The 21541-nt window shown below is 40.8% G+C and overlaps 1 protein-coding gene across 2 annotated transcripts in view; it reads right to left on the minus strand.

Moving 5' to 3' along the window:
- The window catches only part of ITPRID2 (ITPR interacting domain containing 2), a 36593-nt gene extending 32350 nt beyond the window's left edge, over positions 1-4243 (minus strand). The window contains exons 1-3 of one of the 2 annotated variants that reach the window (XM_037044343.1): positions 3765-4243; positions 3355-3400; positions 312-361 (exon numbers count right to left, since the gene is read on the minus strand). In XM_037044343.1, the coding sequence (XP_036900238.1) occupies positions 312-361; positions 3355-3400; positions 3765-3975 (307 nt within the window). In that variant the 5' untranslated portion in view covers positions 3976-4243. The remainder of the gene's footprint in view (positions 1-311; positions 362-3354; positions 3401-3764) is intronic. The other variant, XM_037044342.1, reaches the window with a different exon arrangement.
- Positions 4244-21541: the final 17298 nt, after the last annotated feature.

Raw genomic sequence — 21541 nt, forward strand, 5'->3', positions numbered from 1 at the left:
GCTCACTCAATATATATCTTCCTTATGGTCTCATATCATATTTTTATATTTAATTAGTCTTTATAATACCTTAACCTGGACAATAAAATATGAATTTCACATTGTGCAAAGGTTTGGTAACTTGCTTAATTAAACTCACCCGTTTTAAAGTTTATTGACAAGATTTCTCCCTTTTGGTTTCTATCGCACAAGAACATATTTTAAACACGAACATTGCTTTTATGATCCACATACACACACACTTTCACTCAGAGGACAAACGAAGCAGGACAATCATAAACAACAGACTTGGAAAGGCAACTTTTCCTTACCCTTGAGTGTACTGCTGCTTTGCTCATCCAGTGAGGCTCCCAAAGGGGTACTGAAACCACACAAACATACAAACCTTAGTCTTGAAAAGCTGTCTGAAGAGCTGTCACTGCACAATCTAACACTTAAAAGGTTACAGCGAAGCAAATTCTAATCACAGTGTTAGTCTCCTCCCAAACACACAAGGAATGCAAGGGCATTACATAAGTAATATGCTACTAACTAAGCAAATACCTATGTCAAGGCAGTTTACCAGGAATGATTTAATCACACATCTGATCTGCCAGCAATTAACAGCAAGAATGACAATTATAAATGATACGAACTGGCAGTTTCTTTAAAAGAACACAAAAAGAGAGGGACAACAGGAATTAAAAAATGTCTACTTCCCTCACTCCTCTCCCTAGAAACAGAAAACAGAATTAAAAAAGCGCAAATCTTTATCTCAAAAAATTAAAATGTCAGACTCTAGTTAGAAATAAGGCTCAACAGTTTTCTTAAACCTGATCTGTTCCATCTATCACTTGCATTTTCAAGCACCACTGGGCAACTCCCTTAGCCCAACTGTTTTTTTAAATATATGTAAGTGGAGAAGTTGGAGATTTGTTTTTTTAAGTTTTAACTTAAGTATATATATGTTCTTCATTTAACTCTGAAAAGAAAATTACTAAAAAGTGGGCTTGAGAATCAATCTTAAGAACTAGCCATCATTAAAATCCTTTTCACATTCTTGTAGTTCACAGATAACTGTGAAATTTCTCTTGCAATGCAGAAATGTTTTTCACTTCTTTCTCAAAACTGTGTTAAAGAAACAGATTATTTTAAAAGGTCTACTTGCATAACAATTTATACCTGTTAAAAATCCCATCAGACATAGGATCAACATAAAAATATCAGTTTTTGAATTAAATGTTATTGAAATGCCAATTAAATATTGACTTTCTACAAATATACAAGCAATGGCAGTTCTTTGAAAATCAATCCTTCTTTAGTAAAATTAGTAACTTTTATGATTCTTTTAATAAAAGAATATTTTCATAAAAGAATGGTTCTGTTAATAAAAGAATCATAAACTACCATAAAGATTAATGAAACAATTGAGCTAAGTTTTTGCATATGTTTTAATAAAACTCTAATTTATGCCATCAAAAAAGTCATTCTTCTCCATGGCTACTTTCTTAGGACAAAACACTGTATCAGTCCTCGTGCAGATGTATCCACCGGTCTGTGCACTGACACAAAGTGGCAAACAAGCAGAAGAGCACTGGGTTCTCCTTCTGACACAAGTATCTCACTCTCATAACTGCTCTCTTTCAAATTCTATCAAAAACTCTGGCCCTTCTTAGATGCTAATTCAAGCAAATTGTTTCCACTTAGCTAAAAAAAAAAAAAGGTTATCTAAATAAAGATTCCCTTTAAGGAAAGACAGCATGGTATCTTTAGTCCGGATATGGACAGCAATAAGAAAACAAAGAACTAAGCCAGGAAAAATGCTGTCTTCAGACCATTTGTATATAATGTAAGAAGTAGATAGATGCTCAACTCTGGGAAGATCTTAAATTGTTACAGAAAAGAGATTATAGTTGCATATATCCCAGAAGTCAAATCTGTGATAATAAAGCCAACATTAAAAAACTTGTTTAGCTTTCCCAGGTACAAATGAATGCCACCTTTGTACAGAACAGGTGCAACTATAAAGAACAAAAAGGAAACCTTTGAGAAAAGGGAGCAGCAGACTATCGAATCTGCCTACATAAAGAGAGATTAGCAATAAACTTCTGGAATTTTCAAACATGGTATGTCCTGGTAAATACTAGCATTGGCCCAATGCATTTATCTTAAAAGATATACTTATTTACTACATACTTGAGACAATCAAGGAGATCTGCCTGATACTTGATATGATCTCTTACACAATCTTAATTCCTTTGCATTACAAACAAAATGTGATTCTTCCCTTGCTCTTAAACATTTTTTGTGCATCTTTATAGAGAGAAGGTCCATATATTTCATCATATCTCAGAGGGTTTATGACACCCCAATAAAGATTAAGGAGTTCTGTAATAAAGAGTGTTCAGGAAGGCTCCAGGCAATTCATCAAAACAGGACATCAATAGAGTAGTGGCCAATATTTTATTTATCTTGGGGATAGAAAAATTAGCTGGTACATATGAGAATCACTTTTCCCTCCCTGTTAAACCCTGGTACTTGAACAAAAGATGAAGAAAAACTCAAAATGACACGGCCAAAAATACGTGCAGAAACAAACATCTTAAACGAAGTTAAACCGCAACATTCTTCACACGAGATTTGTAAGCGGCAAATAAATTGGAAAAAATTAAAACGTGTAACAAGCACATTTCTTTGTCGTAAGATTTACTTGCAATATGATTCAGCTCCTCTACTTTATCAAACATGTTTGTGCCAGTTCCCAAAGTATGTAATTAACAGATTTATGCAGTCTGAATGCCTTCAAAGCTCTATTTCCTTTCCGTGAATTCCAGCGCCATCTGACAAATGTATTTTCAAGAAGTAAACTACAAGAACAAAGTGGGTTTCAAAAGCTCTCCAAACAGAATTAAGGCACACAAAAAAACCTAAAGCCCAGTTAGCGCACTGCAGTTAAGTAAACTCATTTAAAACACAGACGAAAGGGAAATGATTGGAAGCCAGATGTACAGATGTCAAAACAAAAGCAAAATGAAATATTGTATGAAATGTGAAAAGCCCTCTCAAAAGCAAGGCAAGCAGAACAGCATACCGTGATCATGTCTTAGGTATGCGATCTCTGAAGCAAACTAACATCGTGCACCGGAGCTCAAGTCCCAACAACTGTAAAGGTAACCCGGTCACCAAACAGTCAGCAGTCACGGTACTTCCATTTCTAACCGCTTAAAAAAGGAAGCTATCCGCAGGCTCACGGTTCGGTTTACAGCTTACAAGGGCCATAGGACCCACAGGGACGGCGGCCCCAGTCACTGGGCTCAGGCATCCCAACTAAGCGGGTCTCCCTCCGGGACGCGAGCGGCGCCACCGAGGACTCACCGACAGTCTTTGAGCCATATCGCGATCTTCTCGTTGGGCACGTTTCCTGCGGGGCAGAGGGAAGGGGCAGGTCGTTACCGACACCAAGAGGACTCCGACTCTGGAGTAAACCTGGACACTTCCATGGAGGAAAATCTACCGAGGGCAAAATGCAGCCTAGGCAACGCGTCTTAGGGTCCGCATGAAGAGAAACGAGACGGCACCGGGGCGTCTGTGTGGACGCCGTGGACGCCGTGGACGCCTTGCCAAGCGCGCGTGTTTAAAGGTCGGAAGCGTCTCCTCTCCTCTCGGCCCGGAGGATCTCCCACCACAGTCCCGAATCGCCCAAAGGCGCACGAGACTCCCCCCAGCCCGCCAGCCCGCACTTCCCCGAGTCCCCCACCCGCCGCAGCCCGCGGGGGCGCACTGACCTCTCGCCGGGGCCGCCGGCAGCTTCGCGTCCGGGAGTTCCTCCTCGTCGTCCTCGTCCTCGTCCTGCGTCGTCGCTTCTGTGGACAGGTCCTCAGTCTCCGACGCCTGCCAGGACCCGCGGCACTTGGCCCAGGCCTTCCTCCTGCGACTCGCCACTTGCCACTCCAGTTCCTCCTCCGCCTCCGCCGACGCCATCAGGGGTCGGTCCATGGCCGCACCGGCGGCTCCGCTGCCCCAGCCGCCCGAGCCTGCGAGAGACCAGGCAGCGGCGGAGACCCCCGCCCCTGCTGTCAGAGCCCGGCCGGGCTGGGGGCCCGGGGCAGCGGGCGCCGGAGGAGGAGGAGAAGGAGGAGGAGGAGGAGGGGACGGGAGGGAGGGAAGGAAGGGGAGGGAGGAGGCGGAGGGCCGGCGCTTCACATTAAGCCGGCTGGGCGCGGGAGCGCGAGTGGCCCGAACGAGCGCCGCTGGGAGCCGAGCGCCCGCCAGTCCCGGCTCCCAGGTCCCCGCCTCCGGCCTCCCAGGTCCCCGCCTCCGGCCTCCCAGGTCCCCGCCTCCCACCTCCCGCCCCCCGCCCGACGCGCCTGGGGCCGGGCCGGCGGCCTCGCGTCCGCGCGCCCCTCCCTCGGCGACGTCCCACGCCTCCTTCCGGCTGGGGGCGCGCGGGGCGGGGCGCGGAGGGCGCAGCGGGCGCTGTGCGCCGGAGCCCGCCGCCCTGGGGAGTGGGCGAGGTTTGTTTGCTAGTTGGTTAGTTTGATTTCTTCCTTGCAAGTTCTGTACTCCAAAGCAAAATGTGGGAAGGCCAGGTCTCCCTAAAGGTACTTTTCATCGCGTCAAAACAAGGGTCTGTTCGCTGGATATTATTCAAGGAGTCCAAAGAATTGCGTTCCAGGCATTGTGGGAAAAGGTGAAAGAAAAGTGCGCCCTCGTCGTCCTTGTCTTTTCAAAATGTCAAAACTGGGAAAGACCATGCTACTACATTCGTGCTGAAGAAAGTTATTTATATGGTTGTGTTATGTATTCAAGTGAGTTGAGAAAGAAAATTTAGTCTGGAAATTCCACGTTGAAGTTTCACATGGAGAGGTGAAGAAAAATAGAGCGAGGAATAATAGCTGGGAAAATGTGCTTGGATACTGAGGCAACAAGATGCTGCGAGAAATTAATGGCTCAAGGTTCAGAACTGTTCTTCAAATGAGCTTGAGTATCCCCTTTCGTTATTTTTTAAACTCTCGGCAGGACGACTATAAAATCCTCTTCAAAATCAGATGCGAACTTTCATTTACCGGTACCTATAAAATTATATCCAAAATCCAGACTAACTTCACAGAACCATCTTAATGTCATTCTGGGCCTTATATATTCTAGGAATTATGAAGGGAGCCAGAACAATATTTCTTATTACTGGTTTAAAATTTTACTATTACTCTTCTTTGAGTTTTCAAGATTTTTCAGTCTTCAGGAGTCCTTTGGCAAAAGCAGCCAACAGTTGAATGGCATTCAAAATAGGCCAAAGTCTAGCTGCCTGTAGAAAGGTGAAAGAGTGAGGAAGGGGGCACTCAAAGGTTCTGGTCAAAAGCCACAGAGATCGAAGTATATTATCAGTTTCACTCAGGACCTTGGTGGGACCCACCCTACCCAGATGCTGCCATCTTTAATTCCATCATTGCCACCGGCTGTTGCTGGCTATGTATTCTCAATTCTCAGTTCATTTCTGTTCTATACCTTCATGATCTTCAAGATCCCACTAAACCAGCACATTTCCATCACTACCCGGTTCCACCATTCTCAGTCACGTCTCTCCCACAATTTCCTGATATGCAACTGAACATCTATATCATTTATTTGGGGACTGAATTGTGCAGTAAATAATATGACTAGCCTCTGAGGGTATGTTTGACTTCCCAGCCAAATTGTAATCTGAGAGAGTAAAGAGCATTTCTCAGTATTCTTCCTGCACCCCTTGTATTTTTAGTACAGTGCCAATCCCACAAGAAATGATGAGTTCTTCAAAAGTAAGTTTTCTAGTCTTTATGTTCTTCAGAATGGATAATAAAATGGGTGAAATGTTTGCTTCATGATGTTTCTCTATGACCTACTATCTTTTATTTGGTTTTGTTATTTAAATACACTTTTAGACAACAAAGAATTCTTGAAAAAAGCAATAATGAACCATATTTTATATTTAAAAATGAAACCACTTGAGTCAAATAATAAAAGAAAAACTTACCAGTAGGTAATGGCAATTATTGAATTTCCAATAGCACAATCGTATGTTTTCTTCTACGATGTTGTTTTTAATGCAATATGTTAAGTACAGAAATAATAGGGAAGAAAATTCTTGAAAGAGCAAGTTATTTTAAAAACTAGGAGGTTAAAACTGTATTCTCAACTTTGAGATTTTAAAAAATGTGCAAGGGGTTTCATTTATTTGAGAGTGAATGCCATACCAGAGTCTAGCCATTTGCTCCTTCAAGGTTTGTTTTTCCAAACAAGTACTGTGTTATAGACCAACTGCAAATTCACATTGCAGAAGCTTTGCATAAAAATAATGTCTAAGTCATTGATGCTTACACGATGGAGAAACAAATTTCTGGTACATGTGATTAGTTCCACCCAGCGTGATATAGTGGGGCAGTAGGGCCTTTGGTATCAAACTGAAGTTTGAAATGTTTCCGTCTCTCTAGTGGTATGGCCTAGGGCAAGACAGCTAATGTCATCACATTCCTCATCTGTGACACACAGTCCCAAGGTGATGTGAGTCACATGGAATAAAGTAGGTGCTCAGTACAGCTATTGGAATTACTATATTGCAGAAGGCAATAATCAGTTTCATAGGGGGAAATTATTCTTATACTAGTAAATGACATGTATTTTCATACATATACAGCTGAATTTTTCAAATGCCATAAATTCAGGTTAGGACAGAAAACATACTGAGGTTAAATTAGGTAGTTTTAAATGGGAAAGCTTTTATCAAAACTGAAACATTATGCTCAGTTCAATTACATTAGTTATATTTTGCTTTTCCAGATTTTAACACATAATTCAAAATTACAAAGCAAGATTTAATATTAGGTAATCTAAAGGATTTTTGGTTCTAGTTAGGGTGTTATTTCTTTAATAATATTTACAGAATCGAAATTTTATTTTGTGCATGGAAATCTTAATAATTCAGAATGTGACCAGAAAGTGGTAGCAATACAATTTACCAAATTTTCACCATTTATTAAGACAGAGGGGAGCTTGGAGGTGTACAAAAATAGAATGCAGATTAAACAAGCAGAGCAGCATTTTATATTTCAATAGGATTACCCGTAGAGGAAAATTCTATATAAAATAAGTTTGGGGAGACTTCCGCCAAGATGGAGGCATAGGTGGAAACACTGTGCCTTCTCCCACAACCAAGTTTGAATAAAACAAAAGTTTGGAGAAACAAAGACACAACCAAAGGACAGAAAATTGAATTATACGGAAGTCCGACTACATCTAACCGTTCAACGGGGACGGTAAGAGAGGCGGAGCCAGCAGCGAGCAGGGTCCGGCAGGACAGGGCCCCCGACCCAGGCGAGCAGGCAGACGAGAACCAGCTGGGGTGCGGGGCAGACCGCAGGCGCATATTCGCGCACAGTGAGACAGACCACGCAGGCCCCAGGGGGCGAGGGCTGACGGTGGCACACTCGCGAGCAGTGGGACGAAATGCGTGGGCCAGGTGACGGCAGCAACTGCGGCACCGGTGAGGGCCGTGGCTGGCAGGAGGCGGTCAGGACGCCATAGTCCCTCTTTGACCCCGCCCCCACATACAGCGTCACAACCCAGCGACTTAGTTGCCCTTCATCACCAGTGAGGGCCGGGGCGGCAGGCGGCAGACGGGACTCCAGAGTCCCTCTTTGACCCCGCTCCCACATACAGCGTCACAACCCAGCGACTTAGTTGCCCTGTTCTAGTGAACATTTTAGGGCTCTGATCCTGCTATGGAACGGGCGCGAACAACCCGAAAGATGGCACAAGAAGAACTCAAAGTCCCAGAGCCAATAACTCTAAGCGACCGAGAAATTGCCAGCCTCTCAGAAGCACAATTCAGGACACTATTTATCAGAATGCTCACAGAACTGGTAGATTATAGTCACAAATTAGAGGAACAAAGTCACAAATTAGAGGACTATATGAAGGCTAAACTAATTGAAATGAAGGGAGATGCACAGGAAACCAATAGTGATGGAAAGGAAACGGGGACTCAAATCAATGGAATGGACCAGAAGGAAGAACAAAACATCCCACCAGAAAGAAATGAAGAAATGAGAATTCAAAAAAATGAGGAGAGGATTAGGAACCTCCAGGACATCTTTAAACGTTCCAACATCCGAATTATAGGGGTACCAGAAGGGGGAAAGAAACAGCCACGAGTGGAAAACGTATTTGAACAAATAATAAAGGAGAACTTCCCCAGTCTGGCAAAGGAAATAGACTTCCAGGAAATCCAGGAAGCTCAGAGAGTGCCAAAGAAGTTGGACCCAAGAAGGAACACACCAAGGCACATCATAATTACATTAGCCAAGACCAAAATGAAGGAGAGAATCCTAGAAGCATCAAGGGATAAGGGGACAGTCACCTACAAAGGAGTACCCATCAGACTGTCAGCGGATTTCTCAAAAGAGACCTTACAGGCAAGAAGGGGCTGGAAAGAAGTATTCCAAGTCATGAAATCCAAAGACCTACAGCCAAGATTGCTTTATCCAGCAAAGCTTTCATTTAGAATGGAAGGACAGATAAAGTGCTTCTCAGATAAGGTCAAGTTCAAGGAGTTCATCATTACCAAGCCCTTATTATATGAAATGCTAAAGGGACTTATATAAGAAAAAGAAGATGAAAAATATTAACAGTGAAAGGACAGCAAACACACAGCTATTAACAACCACACCTAAAACAAAAGCAAACCAAGAGGACAGCTAGATCAGGAGTAGAACCATAGAAATGAAGAACACATGGAGGGTTAGAAACAGGGGGGTGGGAGGGGGAGAAGGGGAGAAGGCACAGAAAATATCATAGATGGTAGGTAGAAAATAGGGGGGAGGGCGAGAATAGTGGGGGAAATATAGAATCCAAAGAACTTGAGACACGTGGTTATAAACTAAGGTGGGCAGAATGGTGGGGGAGGAAGGGTGCGGGTGGAAGGGATTGAAGGGGGGGAATAGAACAACTGTAATGGTATAATCAATAAAATATATTAAAAAATAAAATAAAATAAAATAAGTTTGGATAACACTACATGTTATATCCTCATCTTTCCCTACCTCAACCCAGTCACAATAATGTCAAAGACTTCAGAAGTCCTCAAGATTTACTTTAAAGAAGAAAAAGCTTCAAATTTTCTAATTCACTCTTTCTGAAATGCATTTCAACATGAAATCTTTTGGGTCTCTCAATATAACTGTTATCATTTCCAAGGATAACAGTGGAATCATTTGCCATAGGACAAAAGAGAATGAAAGAAATGTGTTATTCAGCAAGTGAATTATTCAAAAACTCTTAAAATTTTATTTATAAATTTTATAATTGAACTATGAGGAAAAGCCATTAGTCTTAGATTGGATTTTTGACATATTCCTTTAAGTCATTATTAATCATTAAATATTTCTGGGTTTTTGTATATATTTTATTTTTTAAAGGTTTATTATTTATTTTTAGAGAGGGGACAGGAGGAAGAGAAAAATAATGTGTAGTTGCCTCTTGGGCACCCCCTACTGGCAGCGACCTTGCCTGCAACCCAGGCATGTGCACTAGATGGGGAATTAAATGGCAACCCTTTGATTCACAGCCTGGCACTCAATCCACTGAACCACACCAGCCAGGGCTGGGTTTTATATATACTTTAAAGTAACAAAATTGCATACTTAAGGTCTATAATTACACCTATTATATATTATTTCACATCAGCAAATATTCAAGGATTATTATACTAGTTCATCATCCTCATAAGGAAACATTAATATAGCTAGCAATCCGTTATTTTGATTTCCCTATTTTCCCAAGTACACAACAGAAGGAGAAGCAGGTGTCAATACCACAGGAACTTTACCTCAAAAATTATTTACATAATCTGGGTACATTTATATACTTTCTGACTTTGTGCATGTTGAAAACTTATAATTTTATCCCTTGTTTCATCATTTCCAGATTGCAATTTCTTTGTTTTGCTACGTACTGCTAAATTTACCCTCTCTGTGGTAAAGCCTTGTAGAGAGTTTTTTCTTTTCAGTGGTTCAATTCTTTGGTGTTTCTGAGCAACAGGTAAGAATGGCTCATCTATTCTTCATGAACAATGGCATGAAGCAAGATTATATAACAGAATAAACTTCATTTGGTCTGTTTAATGAATTAATGAAACAACTCAAAAGAGGTTTTGAAATCCTTGTATCTGGACAAAGTTACACACAGGAATGACAAAATCCTTTTAATTCAGCTGTGAAGTCTTACTGCCCAAGGTTAGGTCTGTCCTTTATTCTTTTGCCTTTCAGCCCTACCCTAAAATATTGCTTTCAAAGATCTCTGACATTTTGAATCATATAAACTTTTCAAAGGATACCTTTCTTGCTATCAAGTACTCAACCTATATCACTTGAAAGTAAACATTTTTCTGCAGTTCACGATGAAACAAGAGGATGACTGCATTTCCCAGTTTTAACACTGTCCTATTATGAGATCAATTTATTAATACACATTTTCTTCCTAATTTAAGATTATTTCTGCTCTTATATCATGTATGGTTACTTCCTACATGAAGCCACTCAGAACTATTAAATCTTTTTTTACCATTTCATTATGCATACCTTTGGAATCATATATGTACATGTAAGTGTCTCCTACATTTTATGAGGATCGAAACATGAAGTTAGTGACTAGATGAACCATGTATCTCACACTACTGTATCTTTTGAAGCTTTAAATGGTACAGACCTTATCAATGTTTTTTTTGAAAACGTGCACACACATACACACATACACACAAGGTCTTTTTAAAAATCGTTCTGATGCGTGCCTGACCTGCACGGGCCTCTCCCATGTCACTCCCCTTCTCTAACCTCCCCTCTGCGGCGCCTTCATGCCCATCTCAGAACAAACACAATCTTCATTCAGAGCAGGACCCTTCACAAGTTGAATGGAGTTATTTTGGGTGAGTCATTGAAAACACAGTACAAAACCTTTCCTCACTCACCAGAAATGCATTTTTAAAATAAAGCCAAAGTGAACAAGGCTTGGCAAGTTTGCAGGTGGACAGAATGGGGAGTGAGCAGGGTGTCTGCCAGACGCTGACAAGATCCTGCTGAACCATTCTTGGCTGTTCTCTACATTCAACTCCACCAGTTTCTTTTACCATCACTAACCAAAAAGTGCAAGATCGAACAGGTAGGACATCAAAACAGGGACACTCCATTTCAGTTAAGCGAAAGCAGTAGATCTCTTGTAGTTTAGCAACAGTTTTAAATCCCCCTTTTTGTCATTCTTTAATTCAGAAACTATAAGATGTGTCCACTTAATAATCTCTTCTCGTTAAATCAATAATAATAATTATAGGCAATTTTTAGAAAGCTGTTATGAATTTTGTATGCAGTTTTTAATTGATTTTAAAATAAGTGAAGTTCTATGAGAGTTAGTCAAAATATTTTTTAAAATACAGTTATAGGACAGAAAATACGCTAATTCCTAAGAAACTTTAAAAACTGAATTGATGTGATAACAGTCTATATATGGCTTGAAAAGTTTTGGATATTTACATGTAAGTATTCAAGACTGATGAAACAGTGTTGATTTTCATCTATCTGTAGAGCATGTTACTCACCCTTTATCCTGCAGAGAACTTTCTAGCAGAAATACAAGTGATAGATCTTCTTAGTTGAGGTTCACATCTCATGAATGAGGAAAAACCTAGAATCAGGAAAGAGACATTCTTAAACATAACGGTAATCAAACTCTTTGGCTGTAAAATGTCACGTACCTAAGGAGTAACCTTTAACCTAGCAAGTTACTATGGGCAAATGAGCACACCCTGTAGGGGGCCTATAGTCAGAAGTGTACCCTGTTCACAAAGGGTCTGTCATCAAGCTGTGGGGACACAATAGGCCTTACAAAATGTAATTATGCAACTATTCTCCTTGAACTCCTCTCAAATTATCAGTTTCCACAAGGCAGGGTGAAAATTATTGGTTAAACAGAACGAAAACTTAGTGTTTGAAAGTTGATTTGGCTACGGAAGCACTAAAGTCATAACAAATTCAAATTTCCTGCTTTTAGTTAAAAGTATAGGGAAGAACTCTAGTTTCTGTCCAATTCAAACTGCACATTCTGTCCTGACAGTGGTTTGCTGTCTGTGATACAGGTTGCACACGAGGACCACCAAGTGCTGTGGCACACCCACTTCGGTCAGAGCAACCCAGAACTTGGGAGACACATTCCTGGCCCAGCCACTTCTCTTACTCAGAGGACTTTCCCAAGGAGAATGATGTTTATGACCAGAGAGTGAGGATTTTTACTTCTCAACCTAAAATCTGGCCTTCTAAGCAAGCCTCAACTGCCCAAAACGAGATCTAAAGTTTTAAGATTTCACCTTAGAATTATTTGAAACTCAATCTTGAAAGGGAGCAATATTCAGAAAGCTTTTCTAAAGGATAAAAATCCAGCTAGTACTGTGAATAATATATATTATATGTATTTCAATATATTAGTGTTTACCCATGATTTATAACAGACTTGCAAAGAGCTGGGAACCTTGATAATGTCAAATGAGTTCCCCAAATATGTTTTTTTACAAAATCACTCTGTGATTTGGGCAGTGGTGCCCACCTATATTGCTCTTCAGTATGAGACGTGCTCTCGCTAATACGGCATCTTCCCAGAAGTTAAGTGTGTCACCCTGCGTTCTCTTTCAGAAGACCTCAGGAGAAATATCTTTCTACGATGTGTGCTCCAAGAAGAGTCAAAATTACTGGGACTTTTTTTAAGTCTCAAGGGCACTGGGACTTGGATAACCGACAAAGTTTCTGTTGTTTCTGTTCTCACACTAGTTACTAGAAAACTGAGAGCCAAGTGTGTGGCTCACTCATGGTAGATGAGTGGGCCCTAAGGGTGTGCATCTTAAACCTATTCATAGCTCTATGCTGTTCCCACCCTTGTCTTTTGTTCCTTTCTTCTTTCACTACTTTCTTTTCCTCAAAACACTATTTTGCAAGTTTTGATATTTCTGCTCTGCAACACACAAAAGAAGAGCTAAATAAAATATTATAATATTATGCAAAATTATCTTTACTGAACAAGTATGTGCATTCATAGAGGAATAGTAGAAGGAAAATGAAGATGTTCTGTTCAAATGGCAATGTTAAGGCTAATTTTTTTGACTTTACAAACTTTTAAATATTGTATTTATAACTTAGAGCAAAAATGTTCTTTGAAAGCTCTAGGTATTTGTACCAGATAGAGAAGAAATGTAGGAAGTATATGCATGAATGTGCTTCAGTCTGATGATGTTAAGGCAAGTAGGGGACTGTCATAAAGTGAGGATGAAATGGGAGGTGAGAACCAAATTGTAAAGGCCACGCTGTGCTTGCTGTTCTAAAAGAGTGTGTTCTTGCCAGGAGGGAAATGGAAGCAGCTGTCAGTTTTTAACTGAAGTTTTTTTTTTAATTGAAAATTAACTAGTAACTATATAGTTGAGTGAGAAATGGGAAGTCCTGAGGCATGGAAACCAGTTAGGAGGCTTATTAGAGTAGGTAAAGTGGTTGGGAAAGGCTCCAGGAGTTAGAGCGGTGGGGATGGGCCTACAATCGGCTTTGACAGATTAGAAACGGGTATGGGGGGGGAGACACCGAACCGCCCCAAGGTATGTTTTCTCCTGTAAGTCAGTGAGCAGGTGTTGGTGTCATTCGACATGAAAGAGAATGCAGGAGAAGTGGAATGTAGGAGATGTTCATTCGTTTGGGAACAAAGAGAACAATAGGGGAAAGGGGGTATGAGGCACTTATATGACACACTGATAGAAATGTAGCTCCAAGCATTCAGAAATACAGTACAGGGCTGGAACTCTGGATAAAAGTTTGGTTTGAATATTATAGGGGTGTGTGCAGGTGGGCAGGTTTGTTAATACCAGACAGCCATCTTTCTATATGACCCTGGTCAGCCCTTTTCCTGTTTCTTAATAAAACTATTCTAAATTAAACCTATGGAGGCAATAGTCATCAATTACCTCTAAAATGCCAAATCCAGTGGATGATTTTCAGCCCTGATTTTATAGGTACCCTTATAGATTTTGTCAGAATTGACTATTCTCCTTTGTTTCTTGATCTTATATTTGCTGATTCTCCTTTTTAGTCTCCTTCCCTTGTAACAGAACCACCCCCGCCTCTGGGGGTCTTTGTCTGGGTTTCTTGTCTGCTGCCAATATGAATCTTGGCTCTCGATACCAGAGTTTGGTAAAAAGGAAGGAAATATTTATTCGAAAGTTATACAGGTTCAGAATAATGGTGGAGTGTTGCTGTTAAATCCCAAAGTCCCTTTAAAACAGACCCTCCCACCCCATCACAGTCCTGCCTCCCCTTGCCAAACCAGGCCAGTCCAGGTACCCTATTTCAGGAAAAGAAAATAGAACTCTGTAGCTCAGCTAGGCTCCTATTCTTAGTCCAAAACCACATAGCACTTCCTCATGGTGGGCCCAGGCATCCTTCTGAATCCTTTCAAACCCTGTGGCCAAGAGAGAGAGTTCTGCATAACTGCTACATCCAGCTTCCCCACTTTCTAAGCCACGTGGTCAAGAGAGCCCCTGTCTGCTCCCAGAACAATTGGTGAAGCCCCGCCCATGGCTTCCCTGCTTGGGTTTAAATCCCACAGCGGATCTTCCTTGGTAACCCCATTTCTGACTCCCCCCACACTGGTTNATACAGGTTCAGAATAATGGTGGAATGTTGCTGTTAAATCCCAAAGTCCCTTTAAAACAGACCCTCCCACCCCATCACAGTCCTGCCTCCTCTTGCCAAACCAGGCCAGTCCAGGTACCCTATTTCAGGATAAGAAAATAGAACTCTGTAGCTCAGCTAGGCTCCTATTCTTAGTCCAAAACCACATAGCACTTCCTCATGGTGGGCCCAGGCATCCTTCTGAATCCTTTCAAACCCTGTGGCCAAGAGAGAGAGTTCTGCATAACTGCTACATCCAGCTTCCCCACTTTCTAAGCCACGTGGTCAAGAGAGCCCCTGTCTGCTCCCAGAACAATTGGTGAAGCCCCGCCCATGGCTTCCCTGCTTGGGTTTAAATCCCACAGCGGATCTTCCTTGGTAACCCCATTTCTGACTCCCCCCACACTGGTTATACCTCCCAGTAGTCTGGTTTCTTCTGTCTTTTTCTGCTGCCATTCTTAGTCCTAGCAAGTGGGACCCCATGACGTAGGAGCGGCCTCCAAGCCTCACATGACAGCAGAGGAAGACACTCTGGCTACATTGTATCACGGGTTAGAGTCACTGCTCATCTCCCTAGCTCTAAGCAGGCACAGCTTTTTTTTTTCTCCTAAGGTTTCGTGTATTTATTTTTAGAAAGAGGGTAAGGGATGGAGAAGGAGAGGGAAAGAAACATCAGTGTTTGGTTGCCTCTCATGCACTTCCTACTGGACACCTGGCCTGCAACCCAGGCATGTGCACTGAGTGGGAATTGAACCAGCGACCCTTTCATTCACAAGCTGGCACTCAATCCACAGAGCCACACCAGCCAGGACCAGTCACAGCTTTTTAACATTATTAAAACACTGGCCAAGTTCTTCAGGTATGCAAAGTAGCTCCCAATGGCCCTGCTCCCTTCCCTCATCCCACAATGAGAGCTGTGGGGCTTTTCTCCATTTGGGGGGGCCTGAAGTTCAGCGCCTTGTCACACCCTGGCTTTCATTCTTACCAGCTTTGTTGTCATGTTGTTCCTGAGAGTTTCCCTCTCTTAAATTCACACACTCTCCCTGACTGCGGTGGCTTCAGATGGATGCATTCGAAAAGCCTGTTAGACATCCAGGTGGGTATGTTGATTGAGCATTTGAATAGAGGAATATAGAGTTCAAGAGAAAAATCTGGACTGAAATACAGATTTAGAAGTCATCAGCATATAGATGGTTTCAAACCGAAGCTTTAAAAACAATCATTTGTGGTCTCAGGGGTGAATTGGTAAAGAACAAAAAGAAGAGGCATTCCAGGACATTGTCTTGGCGTATTTCGAGTTTAGAGGCGGGTAAGGGAGAAGAATCCAGCAGAGAGTCTGAGAAAGATTACAAGCAAGGCAGGAAAACTAAGAGAACGTGGTGTTTAGAAAGCAACTGAGAAAAAAACGGTTTTAAAGAGGAGGAAATGGTCATTTCTACCAACTTCCTGATTAGTTGATTAAGACGAAGACTGAGAATTGACTTCTGGATTTGGCAGTAGAGAAGTTATTGCTGACCTTGAAGGTAATTGTGGTGCAATAGTGAAAAAGTGAGCCTTGCTTACAGGGGCGACCTGTGGGGTTGATTCCTTTTAGAAAAGTGAAACAGGAAATAGCATGAGGTATTCAAACTTGAACAATCAATTTGTTAAGTTGAACAAAAAAGCAGGAAAGCCATTATATAAATATATGGCCATTCAAAATCATGAATATTGATGCTTGGCTAAGGCTGAAAAAATGCCAGTTTTAAAGGGTTGACCCCTCTGAACTTATTCCCAATTAATTTTAATGTTAGGCCTTACAATTAAGTGCTATCATTTCTGGGTAATGCAGTCACGAGAGAGGTAAAGGCACAAATAGTAAGTATAGACATCTAACGAAGGAAAGGATGGAGAAAAGGTAATGTAAGGTTGAAAAAGGATTTGGAGTTATTTTTAAGGAGAAATTCATGGAAGTAAAACAAACAAGACAGAGAAAGGTTAAATATACACAGAAAAGGTTAGACATTTGAAGAAATAAGATCTTTAAAAAGGGAGAAAATTAATTTTAGAATTAATTTCTTTCTCTTAGATGCAAAGGAGAAACAAATGTAGTTGATTTTTTTTTGGGGGGGGATTATAACTTAAAGTAGTTCACACCTAATTTCCTATATGTATTTAGAAAATTAGGCCAGGTCATCTGAAGTGATGAAGCCTGAGCTGTTTAGAGAATTAAAAAGTGAAAGTTAGAACAGCTATTGTTAAAAATGGAAACAAAACTACAATATAAAAATAAAAGATTTATTTGGCAATTATTTACTCCTCTAAACATCTTGTGAATATTAGCTCATTTATTCATCGTAATACACCCATGATATGCTTGATTATCATCCCCTTTTTGCAGATGAAGAAAACGAGGCCCAAAGTGGTCATACTGTATATTAAGGGCACCCGACTTGCAGGTGGAGGAGCCAGGAACTGAGCGGCAGCATTCTGGCTCCTGAGTCCGTGCTCGTAACCACGTCACAATGCTGACGACAATGATGTATGGCTTTATTTAGCAGGCTTAGGTAAATAGGCATTGAATTACAAAAGATAAACTTTTAGTTGTGCCGGGGATAGAAGTTCAGAGGTTGAGGACAATGGAAGCTGATGGATCTGTTAATGAGAGGAACCACGGAATGCAGCAGGCTGGATGGAAGAGGTAGGGCAAGAAGGAAGGAAGCAGCTTGTGGCACGTTTGCTATTTTCTTAAGGTTTTACATTCCTTACGAAGTCAAATAGTTAGTTTGATGGAAGTGAGGCGAAAGCATAGTTGAAAGGGGCTGGAATGCGCATTAAGACAGCATGATTGCAAAAGGGAACGAGGAGAGTTGAGGAGTTACTGGATGACGAGGTGGTACCGGGTGTGGCACTGGGAGCAGATCACTGAAGTCTAGGGCTTAAAGGCCTGTGCAGAAGAGAAGGTCAAGAAATGATGTGTCTAGGGTGTTGGGTGGGGCTTGCCTATAAATATTGAAGTCCCATATGAATCACTCAAGATGAGACAGGAAGTGGAGTGGAGAAAACACTGCAGAAACCAGTGGATTGCAGTGTAGCTTCGATGAGGGAATGAAAGATTGCATAAATTGAGAGACCAGGAAGCAAGGGAGGCATATAGGTCAAACCTTGTAACGATTTGTCTCAGTAACTGTGCTGGGGAGGCCAAAAGTGCCTGTACTATTAAGATGCCTAAACTGACAGCATTCCTGTGGTGCTTTTTTAAAAGGGTTGAACTTTTCAGATGATTAAAGCTTTAAATGACCTCACAGGTCCAACACATTAGCAAAGTAAATATTAACACAGATTAGTTTCCCTGGCCCATAGAACACCATTATCACTAAAATACAAACAGGGCCCTAAGGATGTGGGTACGTTTCAAAAGGTGGGAGAGTGGAAGGTGGAAGGGAACACAGGAAATGGAGGTTCCATTTTGCCATGAGTGATGTGAACTCACCAAAAGGAGGAAGAAAAACTCAACAGCCGCAAACACAGAGAACCTCTCATTCTTGCCCTAGGAATGACGTGGAAAAGGGGAAATGTGGAAAAGCAGGAAGGTGAGCCACATTCTTCCTCCAGTTCAGAATACTCAATAAAAATTATTTTCATTATTTCTGATGCAGTGGTAAGGACTTCCATAGTTCTAACTAAGTGAAGAGCTTCGAAAAAAAACCCTTCTTTTTGCCAGAAAAAATAATACTATTCTTGAATCTGAATATAGGATAAATTATACACCCTTATATATGTGTGTGTGTGTATATATATATATATAGACATACCTAGCAAATATTAAAGGGAATTATGCTTTAGTCAACAAAAATTTTGATTTACCTTGGTGACTTACTTTGTAGGTTACCTACCAAACCACCACTCCCTCACCTGCTTCCCTACCAACAGAATCCTCTGACACCCCTGGATGTTGGCATCCGCACCTAACACTGAAAGGTATAGCAGCTATCTCGTGACCATAAATGGAGCCAGCCTAAAAAGAAAAACCAAGATGCGGATACGTTTCTCAGACTCGGGAAACAGTAATGTGGACACCGAGTTAAATTTGAAATTTCAGATAATGAGTAATATTGCATATAATGTTTAACTAATATTCATATTTAATTTAATTTAATCAAACAACCCTAGATACTCAGGATGACAAAATGGAGAGCTGAACAGATCCTAAGTCACTGACGAAATGACTGAGCTGCTGAATTAGCTTACTTACTCTGGGAACACCTTAACTCAAACATTTCATTATTGGGTAGGTCTTCCTTACTGTTATGCCCGTTCTTGTTGCATTTTCCGTTAGAGCCAAAATCATGCTGACTGGTGCAGATTTACCACCTCTCACATTGAATGAGTCAATAATAAATGTATTATAAATGTATTCATCCCTACGTGCCAACTTACAAATTCTAATTAGTATCCTCATGGGTCTTTTTGTGGAAGTTCTTCAATATGAAATACATCTATGTTTTTGGAATTCAAAGTTCAGATTTTGGCATGCCAGAAAATATTTTTCTGAATAATTTTGATTTAAGATCTATACAATAGAATGTGTTACTCTAAAAAAAGATGGATTAGCTTTTCCTCCCTTAAAATTAATCATATAATAAACTCTTTCTAATGGCCATTCACTGAATTGACCCTGGAAGGTTATTTCTAGTTGACTTATTCCTTCTTTATGTTTCTTATTTATTTGTAATAGGTGAAATTTGCTTTCACATCTTGCACAGTGAAGAAACAGAAATAAAAGCTATAAATGGAAAAAATAACACTTTTAATTCATTTAATTCATTTATGTCAAACCTTCCTAAGGAAAGTATTTCTTCAATTTTAATTATATAGCAATAACTGTTATTTTCTAATGTATCCAATAATATTTTGATACAACCTTGATAGATTATTTTATTTTAAATATTATTACTCAAATAAATAACACATTAAGGAAAAATTTAATCGGTTTCTAAATTCTTTAAAAAGGAACAATAAAAATTAAAAATTATAAGTGTTACAAAAATCTGACTGGAATTAGATGGAGTACGTTATGGAGTACCCTTCCTAAGCCTTTTTTCCAACTTAATAGTAAGAGCACTATAGAATGTTCATATATGCTTACTATTATATATGTGATTTTTAAATCTGTGAAAGCAATCTAGCACCTTTTAAAGTATCAACTAAAATTTTTTTACCAGTTATTTAATGCAATAAAAGAACAGTCCCTTGAATACTCAGAATATATGGTCTGTCCAGAAAGTATCTGTCCACATAAAATGAAAAATAAAGACATTTTTTGAAGAAGATATAAGATCCAAGAAACATTGTACACAGGACAATGATGCCTCAGTCCCCTTCAAAGTAGGCACCTCGGAACCTCACACAGTTCTCCCAATTTCCATCAGCTGCCCTGTAGAATTTTCCTGAACCTCATCGCGATTTCCTGAAATCTCTTCTTTTTCAAAGGTGATTTTAGTTTGGGGAAAAGCCAGAAGTTGCAGGGGAGCAAATCTGGGCTGTAGGGGAGGTTGAGTCATCTGGCTGATTTGATGTTTTGCCAAAAAATTCTGCACAGGATGTGGTGCATGAGCGGGTGCATTGCCATGGTGAAGCTGCCAACCAACAGTTGCCTATAACTGTGGCCTCTGAATCTTCCCAATAATTTCCACAGAGGAATATTCAAGCTCAATGCAAAATACGATGCAGGTTCATTGATCTACGTGCTCAATCATTTTGAATGAGTACACAGTTTGAATGAGCCACACAGTACACATGCTCACTCACCAGTATCCACCACCCCCACTGACTAGCTCAGAGAAATCATCATTGTTCATGCATGTGCATTGCAGTCCACTCTCCTTGGCAGCCAGGCTACATTGACGCCATGTAAATTGTTCTTGTTGTATTAATAACAGTTGGACTTTTTCTGGACAGAACTTGCTTTGCCAACCGACTAGCAATAAGCACTACTTTTGTTGAGTACCAGAGTTAGTACCATATTGCCCTTATGAGTACTTTAAATTCAACATCTTCTATTGCTTTCAAAGTGCTTCTTCAATGTAACTCAATTTTTCCAATTCAAGCTTGTACCCCACTCACAGAATACCCCATTTCATTTGAATCTACTTTCTTTTTGAAAAACGTGTGTCCACCCCCAATCTCTGTTGTTCTCTCCACAAGGAATGCCATCTCCTTTATCTTCTATTCTTACTCAAGCAGTTCCTTTCCAGAAGGCTCTTCCGGAGCCTTTTCATCATATGGAACTTTTACTCTCAGTGTGTCCATTTAGGATTCCCTGGTTCTGACTGTGGTTAACTAGTTGATTCTTATTCTTTTTAATATGCTCTACCGTTGTGGACTGCTCTGCCTGGTTTCAGGACTTGTAACTACCCACAGCTAAGAATGAGCGAGTGACCTCCCGAATTTGAGCCCCGGGAGACAAAGCTTGCCTCTGGTAGCGAATGCTGCCTCAGTTTCCTCTCCCTGCCCCCAAAGTTTGGTTGGAAGTCAATGATGGGTAAGACTCCTCACAGAGAGAGGGGCAACCTATGCCAGACTCAATCACTTGGGAGGCCTTCATGGAAGGACTGGGTGGGGGCTGCAACAAAGAGTGAGCAATAGACCCTAGGCTGTAGGCTATGTGACATAGTCCTTGCCTTGCTAGAGTGTGTCCTGGGGAAAAATCTGGCATCACGAAGGCTTCCTGATAAACCTGTGAAATTTGCTCTGCTAAGAGTGCTTTCATTCATATGATAAGGGTCCGAGAGGAAATGAGTATGTCTCCCAAAATTTCTGCAAAACTCCCTTCCTGACAGACACCGACTCATACTAAG

Source organism: Sturnira hondurensis, unplaced genomic scaffold (assembly GCF_014824575.4).
Source record: "Sturnira hondurensis isolate 20B ecotype Veracruz unplaced genomic scaffold, ASM1482457v3 Scaffold0004136, whole genome shotgun sequence".
In the NCBI taxonomy this organism is placed as follows: domain Eukaryota; kingdom Metazoa; phylum Chordata; class Mammalia; order Chiroptera; family Phyllostomidae; genus Sturnira; species Sturnira hondurensis.